The 19959-nt window shown below is 50.6% G+C and overlaps 2 protein-coding genes across 3 annotated transcripts in view; one reads left to right on the top strand and one right to left on the bottom strand.

Annotated features, from left to right (window-relative positions):
• Positions 1 to 8700, top strand: part of SETD1B (SET domain containing 1B, histone lysine methyltransferase) — a 43641-nt gene extending 34941 nt beyond the window's left edge. Inside the window, exons 10-18 of the mRNA XM_030958669.1 lie at positions 51 to 268; positions 519 to 645; positions 1324 to 1788; positions 3574 to 5127; positions 6426 to 6592; positions 6832 to 6963; positions 7066 to 7185; positions 7540 to 7677; positions 8387 to 8700. Of these exons, the coding sequence (XP_030814529.1) occupies positions 51 to 268; positions 519 to 645; positions 1324 to 1788; positions 3574 to 5127; positions 6426 to 6592; positions 6832 to 6963; positions 7066 to 7185; positions 7540 to 7677; positions 8387 to 8560 (3095 nt within the window). The 3' untranslated portion in view covers positions 8561 to 8700. The remainder of the gene's footprint in view (positions 1 to 50; positions 269 to 518; positions 646 to 1323; positions 1789 to 3573; positions 5128 to 6425; positions 6593 to 6831; positions 6964 to 7065; positions 7186 to 7539; positions 7678 to 8386) is intronic.
• A 5553-nt stretch (positions 8701 to 14253) lies between these two features.
• The window catches only part of HPD (4-hydroxyphenylpyruvate dioxygenase), a 29321-nt gene continuing 23615 nt past the window's right edge, over positions 14254 to 19959 (bottom strand). Inside the window, exons 1-14 of one of the 2 annotated variants that reach the window (XM_030959177.1) lie at positions 19593 to 19609; positions 19346 to 19372; positions 18549 to 18611; positions 17645 to 17749; positions 17481 to 17523; positions 17307 to 17389; positions 17110 to 17199; positions 16910 to 17013; positions 16671 to 16748; positions 16354 to 16516; positions 15961 to 16032; positions 15193 to 15315; positions 14944 to 15060; positions 14254 to 14862 (exon numbers count right to left, since the gene is read on the bottom strand). In XM_030959177.1, coding sequence (XP_030815037.1) covers positions 14752 to 14862; positions 14944 to 15060; positions 15193 to 15315; positions 15961 to 16032; positions 16354 to 16516; positions 16671 to 16748; positions 16910 to 17013; positions 17110 to 17199; positions 17307 to 17389; positions 17481 to 17523; positions 17645 to 17749; positions 18549 to 18611; positions 19346 to 19372; positions 19593 to 19595 — 1182 coding nt within the window. In that variant the 5' untranslated portion in view covers positions 19596 to 19609 and the 3' untranslated portion in view covers positions 14254 to 14751. Of the gene's footprint in view, positions 14863 to 14943; positions 15061 to 15192; positions 15316 to 15960; positions 16033 to 16353; positions 16517 to 16670; positions 16749 to 16909; positions 17014 to 17109; positions 17200 to 17306; positions 17390 to 17480; positions 17524 to 17644; positions 17750 to 18548; positions 18612 to 19345; positions 19373 to 19592; positions 19610 to 19959 lie in introns of those variants that run through there. The other variant, XM_030959178.1, reaches the window with a different exon arrangement.

Genomic DNA, 19959 nt, shown 5'->3' with positions numbered 1-19959 from the left:
TGTCCTTTCCAAGGTATTTGATGGTAATTTCTGTTGCTTTTGCTCCTCAGAGTCGGAGAGGGACAGGGATGCTTCTGATACAACATCTGACCTGTCAAAGAAGGACGCAGAGTCTGTGGGGCTGCGACGGCGACCAGCAAGGCCATTGGAGCTCGACAGCGAGGGAGAGGAGGGAGATGAGACATCAGGGAAAGAGGAAGAGTCCTCCTCAGAGAAGGAAGAGGAGCAGGAAGAAGAGGGAGGCTTGGTGAAAGCAGCACCTGGCAAGGTATGTTGGTGTGAGGCTGCAGTTTCAGTGCTGTCTGCCATTAAAAGGGGGGCCTGGTAATGCCAAGTGCCAAAGGTCCCTTTTCTGGGAGATGAGTGCTCCTGGTGGGGTCTGTCTGTCCTTACAGAGCTCTGTCAGGTCACTCCCTCTTCAGGTTCTCTGACAGCCTCCCTGAGAGTCCCTGGTGGTTACTGCACTGACAGCCAGGTCACAGGCTCACTGTTCATTTTTGGTAATCTTTCTTGCAAAGGAGGAAGAGGAGGATGAGGAGGATGAAGATGATGAGGATGAAGATGACGAAGACGAGGATGAAGATGATGAGGAGGAGACAGGCATAGACACAAGTGACAAGGAGGAGGAGCAGGACTCCGAGGAGGGTAAGGAGCTGCAGTGGAAGCAGCAAGTGTCACCTTTGGGTCAGCTGTGGTCTCCCTTCTGCCTTTGTGAGCTGATTTTGTTGCTTGTGTACCTCCTTTCACTGGGCAGTTTTACACAATATAATGCAGAGAGATATTTTTAATTAATACCTGTGAGGTTTCCATGATCCCTCAGTCAGTGGGTCCTTTTTGAGCCCTCCAGTCCCTACCTGATCTCAGCCCAACCCAGCCACAGGGGCACTGGTCTCAAGCCCAGCTAAATGTGTGCTTATTTTGAGAAACAGGAGTGGCTGGGGGAGAAGGGACCAGATTTCTGAAAAGGGTAAATTGGCTGCTAATAACTCTGTCCTATCAATCAGTTCCTGCTCTGGCAGGTGGTAGTTTCCACTTTTTAAGGCCATGTGTAAAGGCAGCAGAAAATCTTAGTAAAAGATACAATACACCAAGAGACCCAGGTGGGAGGTGCCAGGCAGCACTACCGCTCCCATGTTGTATGGTGATTGTTGCAAGGGACAGGATTTATAAATCTCTGCAAAAATAAGTGAATTGGGAGGCCACGCCTTCAAAGCCACCTGCTGCTGGTGCTGCTGTTTCCACACTTTTACAGGGGAAGGGATATTTGCCCCTGATTGATTATTAAAGGCAGAAAGCAGAACTAATGGCAGTTTGTTCTTGCAGATGTAGCAAGTCCCTCGTCTTCCAAGGCTGAAGCTGAATCATCTGATGAGAGTGAGGACTCCTCTGAATTCGAGTCAAGTTCAGACTCAGATGATGAAGATGAGGAGGATGATGATGATGATGAAGAGGAGGAGGAAGAAGAGGAGGAAGAGGTGGCTGAAGATCAAGGCAGAGAAGCCATGGTTGCTGAGCCAGAGCAGGAGCCTGCTGGTCATGAGCTTCCTGATGATGAGAGGGAGACTATTTTGGACCTGTATCCTGTGGATGACTACATGGATGCAACAGGCCTGGGACTTGCTGAGCCAGCTTTGGCAGTGAAAGATGAAGGCAGTGAAGAAATCAAGGCAGGGGATAGTGAGTGTGGCCAAGTCCTTGGGGCTTCTGTTGCTGCTGAAACTCTGAAACATTTGGTTTTGGAAAGAGACCAGGAGACAAAGCTTGCACTCTCTCCCATCTGTAGGCCAGGTATGCCCTTCCATGTGCTTTGGCATTTTGTTATGTTTCCAAGTAAATTTTCTCCCAGTATCCAATATGGGTTTGTATTTCCCTTGTTCTCTTTCTTCTTCCAGTCTTGGCTCTAGGCTAGGGATTATCTGTACAGGGAAAGAGGTCTGTGCTGAACTTTCCTTCCTAGTAAGGAGCTTTACATGAGCCATCTGCTACTAAAAATACTGTGGTTACTGTATCCAGAATCTTATCCTGGGCCAGTTTAGTTGGAGTCCTAGAGGAACTCAACAGTTGTCATCATCTGAGGGTGACTGATCGGGTGGTGTGGTGGCTGAAGCTCAAGATAGAAAAGCCATGGCTGCTAAAACAGAACAGGAATGCCACTCCTGGCTCATTTTGGTTTTAATATCAAAGCAGGATGTGACAGGGAAGCTGCATGGGGCAGGTGAGTGGAGTCTCAGAGTTCTCTATGGTTCCCAATATTATTTGTGGGTGGTTTTGTCACCTGCTCCTTTTAAATGAGTGATACTCAGTAGTTTCCTGGAAGAAGGAAATTGTCTTCAATCAATACAGAGTTGTACTTGAACCAAGGAAATTGGAAACTTTTTACTAGAACAGGAGTGAGATCATAAAGCTTGAGTGATTTGGCAACTGGGGGAAATCTAAAGGTTAAAATTGGAGCCAACAGGGAGGGCAGATCTGGTGGGGCCTGCTGTGAAGCTTTGGGCAGCTCTGGTGTCTGAGGACTGGGCAGGGTTTTGCCACTTGGAGAGCTGGAAATCCAGTCCCTGCACAGGGTGTCACTCCTTGGCTGCTGCAAAATCTGAGAGTCACAAAGAGGTAAAATGTTAGACTGGGCAGGGCAAAGAGGAACTGGTTTTGCATGAATCCTTTCTAGAGCAGGTCAGTGTGCTGAAAGAACATAAATTTGGAGACACCTGTATTTGAGCAATTTGACATGTGTAAGGAGCTTTCCAGGTAAGCTGTAGGAACAAACTCAAACTGCAGCATTGTTCTTGAGCAACCCAGCTCATACAGGAGTTGCAAGACTCAGACCCTTCTCCAGCAGCCCTGGTTTGTTCAGCACAAATGGGGAATGCCTCCCTTCCCACTCTAGGCCTTTTCACCTCCTTTCGTTCTCCCCCTTGAAAATGTTATTTTGAGCTGCCTAACAAGATTCACCGTTGATTCCTTTTGGACCTGGCCCTAAGTGGGTAAATAAACTCCAGACAAATGAGGCTGCTGCAGGGAGAGCAGCATATAAATTGCCTCATTGATACCATGTGAGTGTGTCCTCATCCATTACAAGGGCTTCCCGTTTGCTTCATGAGTTGTTCAGGAGTGTTCAGCCATTCCCTTCACCATTCCCTCCTTGGAGAGCTGAGGATGCTCCTTGGCCTGCAATTTAGTTTAGTTCCCACATTAGAAAAGGTGATAGCTCTGGGCTCTGACAGCTCTCCTCCAAAGTCCTCACCCCACAATCCACTCATTCCTTTAATGTCTGTACAGAAGGTTGTCAGGGCTTTTGAAAGCAGAGAAACCTTCGTTCTGGTCTGTGTCGTAGTTAATCCTCAAATTAATAGTGTGGGTTTTTTATGATCCATTAGGAAAGTGTCTGGTAGTGTCTAATTACTCTACACTCTGTGCCTCCAAAATGTAAAGCACTGGAGTTTTAAAGCCTCCCAGTGGAATTGAGCTGTATTTTAATTGTGGCATCTTAAACATGTCTTTACTAGCAAGTGGCAAGTAACCAAGTAAGAGAGGAACCAAAGCTCCTGATTCTCCTCTCTGTTCCCCTTTCAGAGGAAGAGCCCGAACCCACTCCCATGCTGGAGCCAGAGGTACAGGAAGGTCCAAAGCCTGAATCTCAAGATGAGGAGGCGTCTCTCTGTATCTCTGCTCCAGGAGGAGTCTTTGGAGAACCTCTGCCCAGCAAAAGCAGCTTCTTTGGCAAGTCTGAGGAGAGCAGCTTGGAAGGCCGAGTCAAAGCCAAGCCGCCGTCGGCAGCGGAGGAGGAGGAGCGGCTGCCGCGCACACCGGGGCGGGAGGTGCTGATCCACTCGGACACTGAGACTGTCCTGCTGCCAGCCCACAAGGTGCCATCCTCCATGCTTCCCTTGCCATCCACTCCCGGCAAGGAAGAGTCTTTAGTCCCTCCAGAAAAGTTCCCTGAACAATTAATGGTGACCAAAACATCCGTGGAAGAGGAGATTCCCAGGACTCCTGGGCGGGACATTTTGGCCAAGTCTTCACATCCCCTCACGAAGTCGCAGAGCACGGACACTGTTCCAGCCACGCCAGGAAGTGATGCTCCCCTTACAGGAAGCAGCTTGACCCTCAGTTCCCCTCAAGTCCCAGGGAGCCCCTTTTCCTACCCATCCCAATCCCCTGGCATTAATAGTGGCATTCCTCGGACTCCTGGGAGAGATTTCAATTTCACGCCTACTTTCCCAGAGGCTGGTGCTACCATTCCTTGCCTTCTGCCTGGCAAGAAACAGTCAGAGGATGAGCTAGAAGAGAAAACCTTTAAAGAGCCTCTTGGTGCTTCCCTTACGATCAGCATGAACAGTGTTCCTTCCCCTATCCCCTTTGCCAGCCCCCCACAGGCAGATTTCCACATGGACATGGCTTTGCCACCTGATGAGCCAATACCTGTAGCAGCCCTGCCGTGCATGCATGGAGATGGAAGAATGCCCATCGAGGAATGCAAGGCAGAAGTAAAACCTGGTTTGCTCTCCCCAGAAGTACCCCCTGGGGCTTCTATTCTTCCTCCCCCACCACCACCTTCTGTTCTTCCCAAAAGGAGGCCGGGTCGGCCGAGGCGGTCCCCACCTTCTGTCCTGTCGCTGGATGTGTACTCGGGCAAAACCATAGAACCTCCTCCCATGCCAGTGGCCTTGGTGGAAGGTGCTGTGGGCAAAGAGCTGCTGAGTGGGCATCCTGATGCCTACTATGGACTGAAAGACCCTGAAGCCATCACCCTGGACTTCAGGAATGACAGTTTCCACGAGAAAATAGCAGCTGAGACAGTTGCAGAGAAGCTGCCATTCAAGGAACTGGAGAACCAGTGGAACGAAGACTTCAAGGAAGAGGAGGCTCACGCGAAGCCCAAGCGCCAGTGGCGGAGGCAGAAGAAATCTGAGGAGCTGCCAGTGATCCCTTCCCCCGAGTATTCCCCGCCCCAGCCGCAGTTCAGGCCGCGCTCCGAGTTTGAGGAGATGACCATTCTGTACGACATCTGGAATGGAGGCATTGACGAGGAGGACATCAAGTTCATGTGCATCACATACGACCGCTTGTTACAGCAGGACAACGGTATGGACTGGCTCAATGACACCCTCTGGGTTTTCCATCCTTATATCCTTTCTCAGGGTGTTGGCAGCACGTGTGAGATGCACGAGAGGTTGGTGGGACAAGCAGTTGCTTACAGGGATGGAGATTGCTTGGATGAGCAGGGAATTTTAAACTCTTTAATTCTCTGAAGGTGCAATACAAAAATACTGCAGAAGTGGCTGCTCTTGCTGCATGTTCAGTCTGGAAGTGCAGGGATAGTCTGTAGGCACCTCTTCTGGGGAGGTTTCCTTCCTAGTTTGAGAAGCTTCTGTCTGCATGTAACCAGACTTCTTTTCCAGCTTTCCTGTGGAATTTCTAGTCTGCACATACAGAGCTTTCACTTGGAGCTAAAACTTGCTGTAAAAATAATCTCACCATCTGTGCCCAAAACAATGAGTGAGTGGTTCTAGCAGCTTGAAGTTGCTTTGAGGTTGAAATACTGATAAAATCAGAGCTTTCTGAGTGGCACATCAGGGCTCTATGTGTGTGCAGCCACCAGTAGTGTTCTCCAGAGTAGAGCCTAAAAGACTGTTGTAAAAACCTCAGAACTCTCCAGTCCTTTTTTCAGGAAAGATGTCCAGGTTTATGTGTTGAAGAAGACAAACACACCACCTTGTGTGTTGCTAGAGATTGTGTGAAGTTCAGATGTCTTCATCCCTTTCTTCCTGCAAGACAGGATAGCAAAATCAAAAAAGCCCAAACACCTAAAACAGTCAGTGATAACTAACAAAACCCATGGTGAAAATAAATCTCTTTCCCTCTTGATAAGGATTATATCGTAGCAACAAAAATTACGCTCACTTTTTATGTCACTTCCAAATCACCTTGAGTTCATCCTGTGTCACCCTGCATGACAAGTGTGAAAGTACCTGCAGGCTCACCTGCTTTGCAGCCAGCCCTCAGCACTCTGGTTTTGAGGCCATCACCTCTTGGTTTTATGGTCCCTCTGCTTCAGTTTTCTGGTATCAAGGATAAATTTTTCTCTCACAGGAAGCATTTTTGGGTCAGTCTCGATTGTTGTAGCTTTCATGGCTGTGTTTGTGGGGTGAGCTGGCAGCAGTACAGCTCCACTGTCTTTCCAGGAGCCAAAGCCCTGAAGGTGCCTTCAAACCTGAAGGTTTTGTCATGTGTGTCTGAAGGAGCTGATTTCCCAAGGCTACTGAGGGCAGCACCTCTCCAAGGCATCTCTGTAGTAATGTTATTTTTTGCAACCCCACAAAACCTTCCTAATTTTCCAGGCTCCTGGTCTTAGCTCCATGCAACTGTAGCAAGTTTAGTCTGATATCCACCTCTGGCTGTGTTTCTCCTTAACCTCTTGCCACCTACCAGCTTTTCTACCCCCAAGAAGAAGAAGCGGGATGACGGCATGCGGGAGCACGTGACGGGCTGCGCACGAAGCGAAGGCTATTACAAAATTGATAAGAAGGACAAACTCAAATACCTCAACAATAGCCGAGCTTTTGCAGAGGAGCCTCCAGCTGACACACAGGTGAGGAATCCAGCTGTGAATGGGATTTGGTTTGGCACTGTCACACACAGTGGGTGCTTCCTGCCTTTTGGCAGGGAGGGAGAGGGAGCTGTTGTGTGTCCTTATTGTCCTGGGGATGTGTGGGAAGTGCTAATGTTTGATGTCAGGTGTTCTGTGGTGATGTGCTGTAGCACAAGGGGCTGCTCACAGGGAGCCTGCAGGGTGTTGGGTCAGCTTTGATCACCCATTTGTCCTCTCAGGGTATGAGCATCCCTGCCCAACCTCACGCTTCCACCCGGGCTGGTTCCGAGAGGCGATCAGAGCAGCGCAGGCTCCTCTCCTCCTTCACTGGTAGCTGTGACAGTGACCTGCTCAAGTTCAACCAGCTCAAGGTAGATACCCACTACTGCAGATCCTAGACCCAGAGACATCCTTTCCCATTCTGTGCTGTGGCTAACTTCAGGGTTGGGTTTTGGGGTGTTTTCTTCATGCAGTTCCGGAAGAAAAAACTAAAATTCTGCAAGAGCCACATTCATGACTGGGGCCTTTTTGCTATGGAGCCCATTGCAGCTGATGAGATGGTGATAGAGTACGTGGGGCAGAACATCAGGCAGGTAAGCTGTGGCTGAAATCTGAGCAAAAACCAGCCCTGGATAAAATCCTTGAGTATGACAGCAAGGGTTGGAGTCCTGGGGGGGTGGTGTCAGCTCTGTGGGCTGGGCACAGGTTGGCATGGTTTGGAGGTACAAGGGTGGGAATTCCAACAATCTGTGGAAACTGAGCACTCAGGAGAAGCCTCCTTAAGAAGCCCACCCTGAACTTCCGTGTTTCCAGTGAGGTGTGTGCTCTCTTGGGGTGATGGGGATGGTGTAAAGCCCCATTGCCTGGCACAAGCAGAGCTCAGGGGAGCCTTGTGCTGCTGAGGTGGCTGCTCACAGGTGGCCTGAGCCTGCCTGGGCTTTCTGCAGGTCATTGCTGACATGCGTGAGAAGCGATACGAGGACGAGGGCATTGGCAGCAGTTACATGTTCAGAGTCGACCACGACACCATCATCGATGCCACCAAGTGTGGGAACTTCGCCAGGTTCATCAATCACAGCTGCAATGTGAGTATCTGTTCTGGCCTGTCCTTGTTCCCTGGCAGCTGACAAACCTGGGGAAGCCCAGCCAGCCCTGCTTGGGGTGCTCAGAAGTGGCAGGAGGTCGCAGGGTTGTGATTAAATGTTAATGAGCCACAGCAGATCAGAGCAGGGTCTAAAGGAGTGTAAAGAGGTTGGAGAGACCTGAGGAATGAAACAATGCAGGGAGACTGAGTATGCTCAAGAGCCCTTCTGGCTGTCTTGGGGGACCCTGATGGACACTGAGCAAGCAAATCTAACAAATATTTCCTTAGAACAGCAAATTTCAGCTTTGGGAAATTCAGCTCCTTCTAGTGTCCACATTGGAAAATAATCCCTGCTGTTTCCCCCTCTGCTCTGTGCTGCAGTCTGCACTCAGACTTGCCTGTCTGGCCAAACTGTTCAGCATTGAGCTTCTCTTAACCTGGGACAAAACTGATGGAGCATCATCCAGGCTCTTTTGCTCCACAAATGACCAGAATGTGGATATTTTGGAGCAGCACAAGGAGGGCTGCTCTGTTTTCTGGCTTCACACCTCCCTGCCTAGGCTTGCCCTAAGTCCAGGCTCTGAAAGTATGGTTGGGGTGTCTTGGGAAAGGACTGCCCTGTTTTATTTTAGCTTGAAATAATTGTGTGGAGGCTGGGAAGCCCTGGCACTCTGGAACCTGCATCCTCACCTGTTCTGTCACCCTTGCAGCCAAATTGTTATGCTAAAGTGATCACGGTGGAGTCTCAAAAGAAGATCGTTATCTACTCCAAGCAGCACATCAATGTGAACGAGGAAATTACCTACGACTACAAGTTTCCAATTGAGGATGTAAAAATCCCGTGTCTCTGTGGCTCTGAGAACTGCAGGGGAACCCTGAACTGAACTCAAGGTTTCTCATCACACTTGCACCTTCGGCCATGTCAAAACTGTGGTAACCAGGTGTGGTTGCACTTTGCCAAAAAAAAGAGGAAAAAAAAACCTACAGAAAAAAAGGAAGAAAAAAAATTTAAAAGCAAAAAAATACTTACCAAAAAAAAAAAAAAAGAGGAAAAAGAGAAGAAAATCAAGCAAGTTTCGCACTTCTGCCAGGATCATGAGTGAAAGCAAAAAGCGCACACGCTTACGAGGACTGTTCATGTTTCAGGTGCTTTTTCCTTTTCAGATCCAACACGCACACAAAAAGGTGGCTACCTTTTGTGGCATGGTCTATCCAAACACTAGCTTCTCTGTTCAGTCCCTGAAGTAATGCTCCATAATGGGATAATGGTACCTTTTTTTTTTTAATTGTTGTTATAAGCCTTCATCGTTTCATAAATGCTGCTACCTTTTTCTCATCAGTTTTCGTTGGTTGAAAAAGACATTCAATGTTTAAATGTGAAGCAGAGACTGAAAATGCCATATAGGGTTTGTTGGGAGCTTGATTGGCTGAAATTGCACAGATTTCTCAGAGTAAGCTGTAAATAAATGTAAGGTTGATGTTACAGAGCAAGCCAGAGGCTTGAGGGTGTGTGAGTGAGTGTGTGCTTGGGGGTGTGTGTGTGTGGAGATGTGTCCACAGTGGGACTAGAGCTGAACTGTCCTGCCTTTTCCTTAGGGATGAGCCTGAACAAGGCCCCTCAGCCAGACCCCAGGGCAGAGTCAGGTCAGCCAGACCTCATCTCCCCTCCTTGGGCTCCCCTCTCCTTTGCCATGGCATGCTGGTCCATGGGGGATCAAAACCTCTGCAGCTGCACGTGAGAAACCCTTGGGTACTTCAGTCACTAGGGAGAGGTGGAGTCAGCTGTGGCCTTTGGGGATGCCCATTCCTTGGGGATGGGCTTGTCTTGCTTGCAGAAGAGGCTGAACATTAAGTGGACAGCTCAGCCCCTGTTGATGCTGTAGAAATCCTGCCCGGCTTGCAAGCAAAGACTACAGCCCAAGTTTGTAGCAGGACTTTCTTCCTGTGGGTGGGAATCAGGCTGATGTGTGACTTGTATTCATTTTTTCTCACTTTCATCTGCATTTCCCTGCCCTTCCAGTGTTTTACATGGAGTATTTGCTCTGTCCTTGGATGTGGGAGATGCCTCCTGTGATAGGAGCAAGCTGTGCCCTGCTGCTCTCCTCCCTCTGTTACTCAGTAACTTGGCCAGGGGTGGTCCTGTCCCTCCAGAGAATCATGGTAGAAGTGTCCCTGAAAGCAATCCTGTCCCCCCCACCTATAGCATGGAAATGAATTGCTTCTCTGAATTTGGAAGGCATGTTTTAAAATGATTTCTCAATATATTCTGTCCTTGTAGATGTGCTGAGGTGAAGGTTGCAGTTCTTCCAGAGGTTCCATTTAAAAATGGGACCAAACACCAAAAAAATAATTCTTTGGATGAGATCTGGAAATGTTACACCACCGTTCAGGTATAGACAGGATCGGTTTTTCAATTTGCATTGAATTTCTCCTGCTTTGAAAGCAGAGATTAGTTGTACTAAACCCTTTTTAATTGGCTTGTAAGGAGAAGTTGCAATGTCATTCTGAAATGGGAAGATTATCTGCATAACTAAACGCCTTCTCCCCACAGAGCAAATTGCACAGCTGTGTTCTTGTATTCTTTCCAAACCTCCACAGAGGTGACAACCTTGCAAAAGAGGTGCAAAAGAGGTTCCTGGAAGTTTTTTCAGCTGTTCCATGGAATTGCTAGGCCTGCAGTGCAGCGTGGAGCTTGTAATGTAGGTTACACCTCTGCCTCTGAATTTCTCCTCCAGGCAAAAGGCCTGAGGGAGCAGGAACACACAGACTGCTCCAAGCTGCCTTAATACCACCTGTGTTCCTGTCTGAGGGCGAGCAAATTGTCTCTGAGATTGCACAGCCCATGGTCCATCTCTGCTTTTGTTTCAGTTCTGTTTTGTTTCTCCTCCTTCTTCCTAAATCTCTCCAGCCCCTGGGTGTTGGTGACCCAGAACCTAAAATCATGAGAAGCACAAGTTTCTGTCACTGAATGTTGGTTGGAACTGCAGTGATGGCATTTGGGAGTTTACCCAGCTGCTCAGTTTAGTTGTTATTTTTTGAGTGAAATTCAATGTGTTGGTTGGCATCTCCTCAGCTTGGCCTTTGACTTGCAAGGCTTTGGAAATGCACAGAAGTTTCCCGTGTGTCAGAACTGAAGCCCCTGTCCTTGGCCTTCTCCCTCTCTGCTCCATCAAACCCGTGCATGAATGGTGGACTTGTGGGGGTGAGGACACCCCAGATGGCCCAGCCCTGTGTTCCCAGCACATCTCTGTGCTCTGGGTGGGATCAGCCCCTGCAGTTTGCCTTAGCCCTTGGTGAGGAAGGTGGGGAGGAAGGTCCCTGTCACCTTCAGGTCCTTCACCCTGTGTTCTAGGAGCACCAAGAGATTTGGGTGCCAAAGACCATGAGCACCTAAATCACTTGGGTACTTCTGAAACTGCCTGTAATTCATCCCCTTTTAGGATCCCAGACAAACAATGTGAGTTTTTAGAAGAGCTGATCTCTCAGTACTTCCCCAGGAAGGAACAGAGCTGTTGAAGCCACAGCACTTTTGAAAAATCATGTTAGTCTGGTCTCAAAGCCAAACCTGAGACTTCTCTTTTTTCCCCATAAATCTTGGCTTGCAGAGTCCTACCTGGGAGATATTTTGTCTTGCACTGGGAAGCTGCCTGACCCCCAAACAAATCATTTTATGGTGAGGACTCCCAGGCCTGGTGCAGTGATTTCTGTGGGTGCCCTGTCCCTGCCAGGGGAGCCCTGCAGCCACAGATGGGGGTGGGAGAGGCCTCAGACCCTTTGCCTGGATGGGGTGAGAGGAGGGCAGGAGCTGTGGTTGCTGTGGTTCCATTCAGCACAGGCACCCCTGGGAACAGTGACAGGGACAAGGGGAGCCTCAGCAGCACGTGCTGCTTACAGGGACTGCAAGCACTGAAAAACCCATCCCCACATTTATTGTCACTTCAATTTGAGCCCAAGACAAGAAAAGAGAGAGACATTTTCAGTGCTCCCTGCAAAATTCCATCTCTCTGGGAGGAATGAGCCAAGAGAACAGAGCAAAATGATGGAAATAGAATTTCAGCCTTTGGTTTGCAGCTGTGGGAGTTCAGGTGTAGGTGCCTCTGTGCTGGCATCCACAGGATCTGGGGGGCTGGAGGGGATGGGGCTCATCCTGCAGTTATTTATATTGTACAGAGCAGCTTATTTCTACAAGGAAAGAAAAAACAACCATCATTTTAAAACTCCAACAAATACAGTAGTTTCAGTTCTGGTTTTTGTGACCTTTTTCAGGGATCATTTCAGTGCATTTCTGTACAAAATAAAAATTTAAGGAAAAAAAAGGATTTTGAAGTATAAAAAATGCATTTTCTGTACATAGGCGAACTCAAGAATCTTCTCTTCAAACACCGTTTCTTGTAGAAACATGTTGAAATTTTTTTGCTGATTTCTTTGTACTTCAAGAGCATGTAAATAGTTTATTAAAAGTGACTATTGTAATTTGGAGTTCTTTTTAAACAGATTCCAGCTCTAAATCATGTCAAGATGGGGAGGAAGAAGGACTGAGTATAGCAAAGGAGCTGGTGGCATTTACAGCTTGTGTCAAGCTTTGTATAATGTAAATTCTGTATAAATATGGGTTTTTTTGTCAAATAAATAGATGCAATTAGAAGCATTAAGAAACTGAAGACAAAAAATTGCCAAGTCAAGGCTTCTTCTTTCCCCCCTCCCTCAGTCTGAAACCTTATGTGCAAAATCTATTTATTTCAAGCGAGGAAATGTGTACAGTCTAATAGACACCCTAAAATGTATTTAAGCAAATTAGCAACTGGATTTTTTCAGTTTAATATTTGTTTTGTTTTTATGAGTTTCCTCAGTTGCCACTGTAGGATTTGTCCAAGTGAAAACACATCAAGAAGGACACTCTAAAACAATGGGGCGGTTTTGAAGCAAAGTGGAACACCCAGCTCCCAATTCTTGCAGTTTTCTGGTTTTAATTCCCAGCGTGGAAATCAAGGGCCTCCTTTAAAAGTAGGCAGGTCAAATTGTTTGCAATAAATTAATTTTTTTTTTCTTAAGTTCCTTTAAAAAAAACAACTCTGCTTTGAAGATTTAGGATTTCTGCTTTTTCTTTGGTTAAGCAAATTTATAAATTTAGGGATGTTTTGTGCATATAGAATCTGTCACCAGTATGTATCTTGTTTTGAAGAAAGTGTTTTTGTTGTGGATGTGTCATGCTGTATATATTTGTTCATATTTTTGTGAATTGAATACTATGTACCATTGTATTATAGTAACTTTTATAAAGCAAACCATAAATATACTGACTTTTCTTACAGAAAAATTATGTTGTGCTTAATATATTACCTGGGAGCTGTGAGAGCTCAAGGAGGCAGATGCAGAACAAGAACAGTGTGAAGAACAGATTTTCAGCAAAGTTTACTGAAAATATTAATTCTGGTGAGCAGGAAATGAATTTAAGCAGCATTATATTGCATGAAAGAAATATGTGAGTGACTCTAATCTATAAACTTTGTCTCAGTATTAACAATCTTGAGAGCCCTGGAGAGCTGAAGCAGAGCCCTCCTGACAGTGAACCAGGAGTCCCAAACATGTCCAACCTCTGCTCCTCCTTCTCCCCTGGATTGCTCTGATTTCATATCCTTTTCTTTCTTTATTTATTTTTAACTTTATGGAGGCAAAAGCCCTTAACTGCCAGGTGAGGGGTCAGTGATGTGTGAGGCTGTTGTGGCCAGAGGCTCTTTGCTTTCTTTCTTTTTAAATCAGTTTATTCAAAATGTTGGACTTGGATGGTTCTTGTGGGTCCCTTCCAGGATATTCTGTGATTGTTTGAAATCTGGATTAGTTCTGCTCCCTGGGACCCAGAGAAGGGGCAGCTGCTCAGGTTTGGCCCATGTACCCCCCCCACACAATGGGATCTGCTGCTGGGGGGGTCAGGGTGGCCTCTCTGAGCTTTTATTCAAAAAGAAATACCTGGAGCAGGGACAAGGGGAATGGCTGATGGAGGAGGAGGTGGAAGAGACAGGACAGAGGCTGGAGGTGACTTCCCAGCTCAGGTGAGCAGAGGACAGGGCTGCAGGAGAGCCCCACCTGGGGGGCTCAGCCAGGAGGGGCTGGGATGGGGCTGGGGGTCACAGGAGCCCATCCTGAGCTGAGGGCTTGGGCTGCTCAGGATCTCAGAGCTCCCCTGCTGGGAAAAAGGGAACAGGGGGGCTGTGGAAGGGGCTGTGCAGCACCCCAGGCTGTCCTTCAGCAGCTGGGACAGGGAGTGCTGGGGCTGCAGCCCCTGGGAACACAGGGACTCCCCAGGCACTCAGGCCAGGTCAGAAAAGGGATTTATTGCTTTGGGGAGGAATTCCCCGTGCAAAGGACAACACCCAGAGGGGACTTTGCACATGCAGCCAGGATCTGAGCCAAGGAATTGCTGCCAATGCCAGCAATTACTGCTGGAAACATGGGAGAAACCCCAGCCCATCATTAATGCAGGAATTTACAGGTATTAGAGCAAGACTCTGTTGCCTTGGGAAGGCTGAAATATGTAAATACAATTAATTCTCATTCCAGAGTGTTGGAGCTACCCTAAAACCATGTTTATTCTCAGCAAATTCAAATTGAAGATTGAGTCTAAAAGCAATTAAACCAAAATCTTACAAAAGGAGATGTGCAGAGAGGAAAACGCCTCCGTGCTTTCGCAGCTTCCCGTGCAGCTAAAATTAAAACTTTGGATAGACTACATTGGAGCACTCCCAGTTGTTTCTTCTGTCTTCCTCTGTAGCTGCATGTCTTTGGCACATGCCTTAAACCTGCCCTTTGTTAAGAATTCCATGGTTTGGATCAGATTAAGCTGCTTTTGGAGAGTGTGTTTGCTATTTCCCACACCCCATCTCCCAGGAGGTCATGGAAGGGCAGTGCCAGGGCTGGGCTGGCAGAGGTGTTGGGTCCTTTTGCATTGTCCAGCTTGGCAGTGGCTTCCCCGGCTTTGTGGCACTCCGGTCTGGGCTATTTACCAAAACACGGGATGTTTCCCAGTCCATTTGGGATTCAGCTCCTTGGGGATGAGGGTGGCACTTCCTGCCATCCCCTACATCCTCTTGGTCTCCCCGTTGGGCTCCAGCACAGTCAGGTTTCCTCTGGCATCCTGATCCATTTCGATGGCTTCAAACAGAGACTTGAAGTTCCCGGCGCCGAAGCCCTGCAGGGGTGGCACCGTTAGGGACCTGGGCTTGGCCCTGAGGGCTCCTGGCCAGGACCAGAGGGAGAGCCTCACACCAACCTGGTGGTTGTGCCTCTGGATCACCTCCAGAAAGACCGTGGGTCTGTCTTGAACTGGTTTGGTGAAGATCTGGAGCAAGTAGCCTTTTTCATCAAAATCCACCAGGATTTTCAGCTCCTGGAGAAAAGAAATGAGGCGACAGCTCGAAGACCCACAGAGGAGCAGGTGGGGCTCTCTGTGTCACTCCCATCCCTGCAGGGCACTGTGGGGAGCTGCTCCAGCCCTGGGCAGCCTTTCCCCCCGACTCACCGCCAGCTTGTCAATGTTCTCCTTCACTTTGATTTTGGCTGTTTTGAGCCTCTCCCGCAGCACCTGGTAGTAGCTGGAGGGCACATCCATGAACTGCATGCCCCTCTGCTTCAGGTTGGTGATCTGCAAGGCAGGGGAGACCCAGCAGGGCTCAGCCTGGGAGGGGTTTGTTCCAGGAGCATTTCCTGGCATGGGCAGTGTCAGGACAGAGATGCTTTCCCATGGTGTTGGCCAACCTCAGGCACGAGAACCTGCCTCATCATTTCACTTTGGCACCAGGAATGGGCAGGCCCAAGGTGTCCTCCCCAGGCACTGCAGGGAGCTGTGCAAGGATCATTTGTCCTGCTCTGACCTGATACTTCTGGAGGCCCTTTGGTCTGGAGAGGAGCCCAAACCTGGGTGCTCAACCCAAACTTGCCCCTGCCCCAGTTGAAGGTGGGTGATGGGCTGTGGGGCTCAGCCTGGCAGCCTGGGCTCTGTGTGTCCCACCAGGCACCCTGCAAGGACAAAGGTGCCACCAAGGGCCCTGCAGACCCCAACTGCTTTAAGCTGGAGGGACAGGCAGCTCACAGGTGCAGCAGGTTCCTTTGACTCCCTAGGCAGTTAATGCTGGTTGTAAAACAACCACAGCACAAAGGCCACTGGCTCTGTGTCCTTGTACCCTGACAGGGTCATGGTGCACCCTGTGATGAGCACCTGCCCAGAGCCAGGGCAGGAGGTCCCGGGTAGGGGGTCCCAGGGCAGGGAAGGTCCCAGGGCTGCACTCACCGCTGAGATGATGTCGGGGGTGTTCAGTGCGATGTGCTGGACTCCGGCCCCTCCGTAGTAATCAATGTATTCCTACAGGGAAAAGATGTCACCATGGTAGTGACAGCACAGCTACAGCTGTGAAGGGATGGGTGTGGGCTTAAAAATAGGCAGGCAAGATCAGCCCAGGGGCACCATGGAATGGCAAAGACACTGTTGATGAGATTAGAGCTGCCCAGCAGCTCCCCTGGGGTTTGTTAGGCCCAAGCAGAGCCAGGATTTCTTTCTAGCAGCCACTTCAGCACAGCAGGTCTGCTCTGGCTCCACATCACTGACCCTTGGTCCTTGCTCCTTCACTAAGGTCCCCCTGGGAGTGGAGGCAGCCACATGGATCAACCGCCAGCATCCACTCACCTGAATCTGGGATTTCTTCTTGCCAGGGGCTGGCTCGTTGATGGGCATCTTGATGGTCTCCTCGTAGTTGGTGACCACGATGGAGCGCAGGGCACTGAACTCGGTGTGCAGCTGCTTGTCATCCACTGACCAGAAGCGGTGGAAGAGCAGGTTCTTCTGGTACCTGCCCAGGTCACCGGGGGCACAGTCAAGCCCTTGCTCCATCCCCACAGTAATGGAGCTGTGCTCTGGCTTCATCAGCCCTGGCAGAAGTGGTGGGACCAGCAGAGCTGTGCTGCTGCTCCATCCCACCCCCCACCAGCTCTCCCCACCCTTACCAGTCCGCCACTGGGACCATCTGGAGGTCAGGCTGGTTCCCCACAACGTGATCAACAAAGCTGAGCTTGGCACTTGGTCTGTGGGGGGAGACAAGGAAGGTCTCAGCCAGGCTCAGGGGTACCTCACAGTCTGGGGGGCTCCAGGGCAAGGCAGTGGGCACCTGTCCAGCTCCTCGGTGGGATATCCCACCAGAACACGATGGCAAAGAGCCAGGCAGGAGCCTCTGGAAAGTACTCACAGCTTGGGCAGCAGGGGGTCCTTGAAGAGGGGTGGGTGGTACCCAGGGAGGAACAGGCCCTTGTAGTTGAGCTTCTCTATCAAGGTGTGCGTGGTGTCACCGTACTGTGAGGGGGGAAAGTGGTTGTGCTGTGGCTTTGTTTCTGCAGGGGCCTCCCAGGTGCAGCCAGCTCCATGGCCCCGCCCTGCCCTGCCACTCACCGTCTGGATCACTGCGAATTTCACCTTCCCAAATTTGTCCTGCTCCACCCACGGCTCCTTCACCACCACAGCACCACGCTCCTTGGCTTTCTGGGCAGAAGGAGAGAGATCCCGTCCTGCCACAGCTCCCCCAGGTCCTCCTGCCTCCCCTCACCGTTTTGGGGGGCTGTGTGGGAGGGGGTGGAGGGGCTGCCCACCTGCACGATGAAGTCACAGTCCTCCACTTCGAAGGCGATGTCCTTCACCCCGTCCCCGTGCTTCACCAGGTGCTCCCCCATCTCTGCCCCGAGCAGGAACAGCCACAGGAATGAGCAGATCTGCTTTGTTCTGCCACAGCCACTTCCCACTCCATCCCCCCCAGTGACACCTACCCTCATTCCCTGGGTTCAGAGCGGAGGAGAAAACAAACACGATCTGCCGAGGAAGAGGAGGAGAGGTGAGGATGGAGCCACAGGTGATGGTTTGCATGGTGGGTCTGGCACCACGTCACCTTTCCCTGCCCTGGCAGTGGCACCTCTGTCAGGGGCTCCCTTACCTTGTCCTGCTTGATGACATGTGACACCACCTCCCTGCTGCCGGTCTCCAGCCCCCGGTAGGCCAGCTCCTCGAAGCCCAGCTTGTTGCAGTAGTAGGATGCAGCCTGTGGGCAGGGAAGAGTCCCTCTGCTTGAAGCTGTGGTGCTGGTGGGCCACAGGCCATGGAGAACAGCCACCATGGCAGGTGCAAGTCACACTTGCCCTATGAGTGTGAGAACAGGCAGCAGCTTCTCTGCTGCCTCCAGCAGCCCAGGGGGAACAGGCAGAGGCAAGAAACGGCCGGGATTGAGGAAAAAGCCCAGATCAGTGGGAAGTGCTGCCTCCAGAACTTTCTGTGAGGGCTGCCAAGGAGCAGGAGACATTTCTGGGTGTCTCCTGTTCTGTGAGGTTGGGTGAAAAGCAGCTCAGGTGTGGAGCACAGGGGTGTTTAAGTTGCCCGGGGCACGGGATGGAGATCAGCTGCCATAAGCCCATGCAGCTCAGCAGGTTGGTGGCCACAGCTGAGCCCGGCCACATCCTCTGGTTCATGTCCCATGTCCCACCCCCAGGAGCCGCCCCTCGCCTTGCGCAAGGGCCACCAAGGCCACCAAGGGCCACTGGTGCCAGGTCAGGGCTGGGCTTTGGGACACGGCACATCCCCGGCCTGGGGGCTGCTGGGAGGAACCAACACCCCCTGGGCAGCCAATGCCTGCAGAGCCCGGCCTGCCCAGCGTGGGAGGTGTCCCCTGGCTCTGGTGTCACCTGGCTCTGGTGTCCCCTGGCTCTGCTGTCCCCTGGCACTGGTGTCCCCTGTCACTGGTGTCACCTGGCACTGCTGTCCCCTGGCTCTGGTGTCCCCTGGCACTGCTGTCCCCTGGCATGGCTGTCCCCTTACACGTGTGCCTGGTGGCTGCAGCCTCTCACCTGCTTGGCATTGCCGACCCAGAAGGTGATGGAGTGGAAATGGATGAAGCGGCCTCGTTGGGGCTAAAAGGAAAGGAAAACGGGGCTTAAAGCTGCTGCTGCTGCATTTCCTGCATCACTGCTCGGCTCTGAAGCAGGGGGAAGCAGCAGCTGGGACCCTGAAAATGCATCTCCTGCAAATGCATCTGAATTAACTGGGTGGAACAGCCCCCAGATGATGATTTTCCAAAGTGCTTTACAGTCAAGCCCCACAGGATCCTGCACTGCAGGTTGGAAGGTACAAAGCACTGATTCACCTTTGCCCACAGCCACAGTTTCAGTTCTCCCAGTGCTCCCCACAAGTGGTCATCCCAGCGAGCTGCCCACCTGCAAACCTCACCGTGTTAAAGATTAATTCTTCCACAAAAGCTCTTACACAAGCACCAGTGCCAGGACAGATCCCCCTTCGCTCCGTTCCCCACCACTGCCCAACCTGGCACAGGCCACCCAGCACTGGAAACACTTTAAAAGTGAAAAAGGAGGCAAAGAATGCAGCATTTGGAAATAAATGTTGCATGGAATGAGGATTCAGCTTAAGGCTTGACTTCACTGGGAAATATCCATCATCTCCTGTTTGTCACTCTCCTCCCAAACCAGAAATTCCAATGGTTAATACTAATTTACAATGAGGATCTTGTGTGGCCCAGAGCAGTTTTACTTCTGATTTCAACAGGTAATCAAGGAATTGACATAATCTGCAGGAACATGACTGATGTTTCACACCAGGCAGAGGGGCAGGACAGGGACACAGCTCTTACCTTTTCTCCTTTGTCTGTGTAGGACGTCTGAAAGAGAATGAGAAAAGAGAGACATTAGCAGGACAGGCAGGCACAGCAGCCCCCAGGGAGCTGAATCCAAAGGTCAGGCTGTGAGGAGCAGCCCTGCTGTGCCCCGTCCAGATTTTTTCACTGGAAAATCCGAATTCAAGCAGAGCTTAAATCTCCCAAAGCGCCCCGTGCCATGGAGCCCCCGATGTCTGAATTAATTCCCGTCTGCTGCCCTCACCATTTTTGTGACCTGGCGATGTGATGGAAGCAAAGAGAGCCTGAGAACGAGGCGCTTTCAATATAACGGGACGGGGAGGCTCCTCCTCGGCCCCACCTTCTCCCACCACCAACCCAGGGATGGTGTGTGGGCTGGGAGCTGCCCAGAGCGGGGGTGGGGGTGGCTGTCACCGGGGCCGTGTCACGGGTCCCTGCAGCCCTGGCGGGGGCACCGAGGGTGGGAGCGCAGCACGTGAGGCTCTGCGGAGGGTGGGGACCCTGCTGACCCCGCAGCCAAACCCCTGCCCGTGTGTGTCACCGGTCACCGGGGGGTGACGCAATTTGGGCAGCACGTCCCCCGGCCCGCCCGCTGCCCCTGGGGACATTCA

This window comes from Camarhynchus parvulus, chromosome 15, assembly GCF_901933205.1.
Source record: "Camarhynchus parvulus chromosome 15, STF_HiC, whole genome shotgun sequence".
NCBI classification, from domain to species: domain Eukaryota; kingdom Metazoa; phylum Chordata; class Aves; order Passeriformes; family Thraupidae; genus Camarhynchus; species Camarhynchus parvulus.
This window is presented reverse-complemented; position numbering and strand designations above follow the sequence as displayed.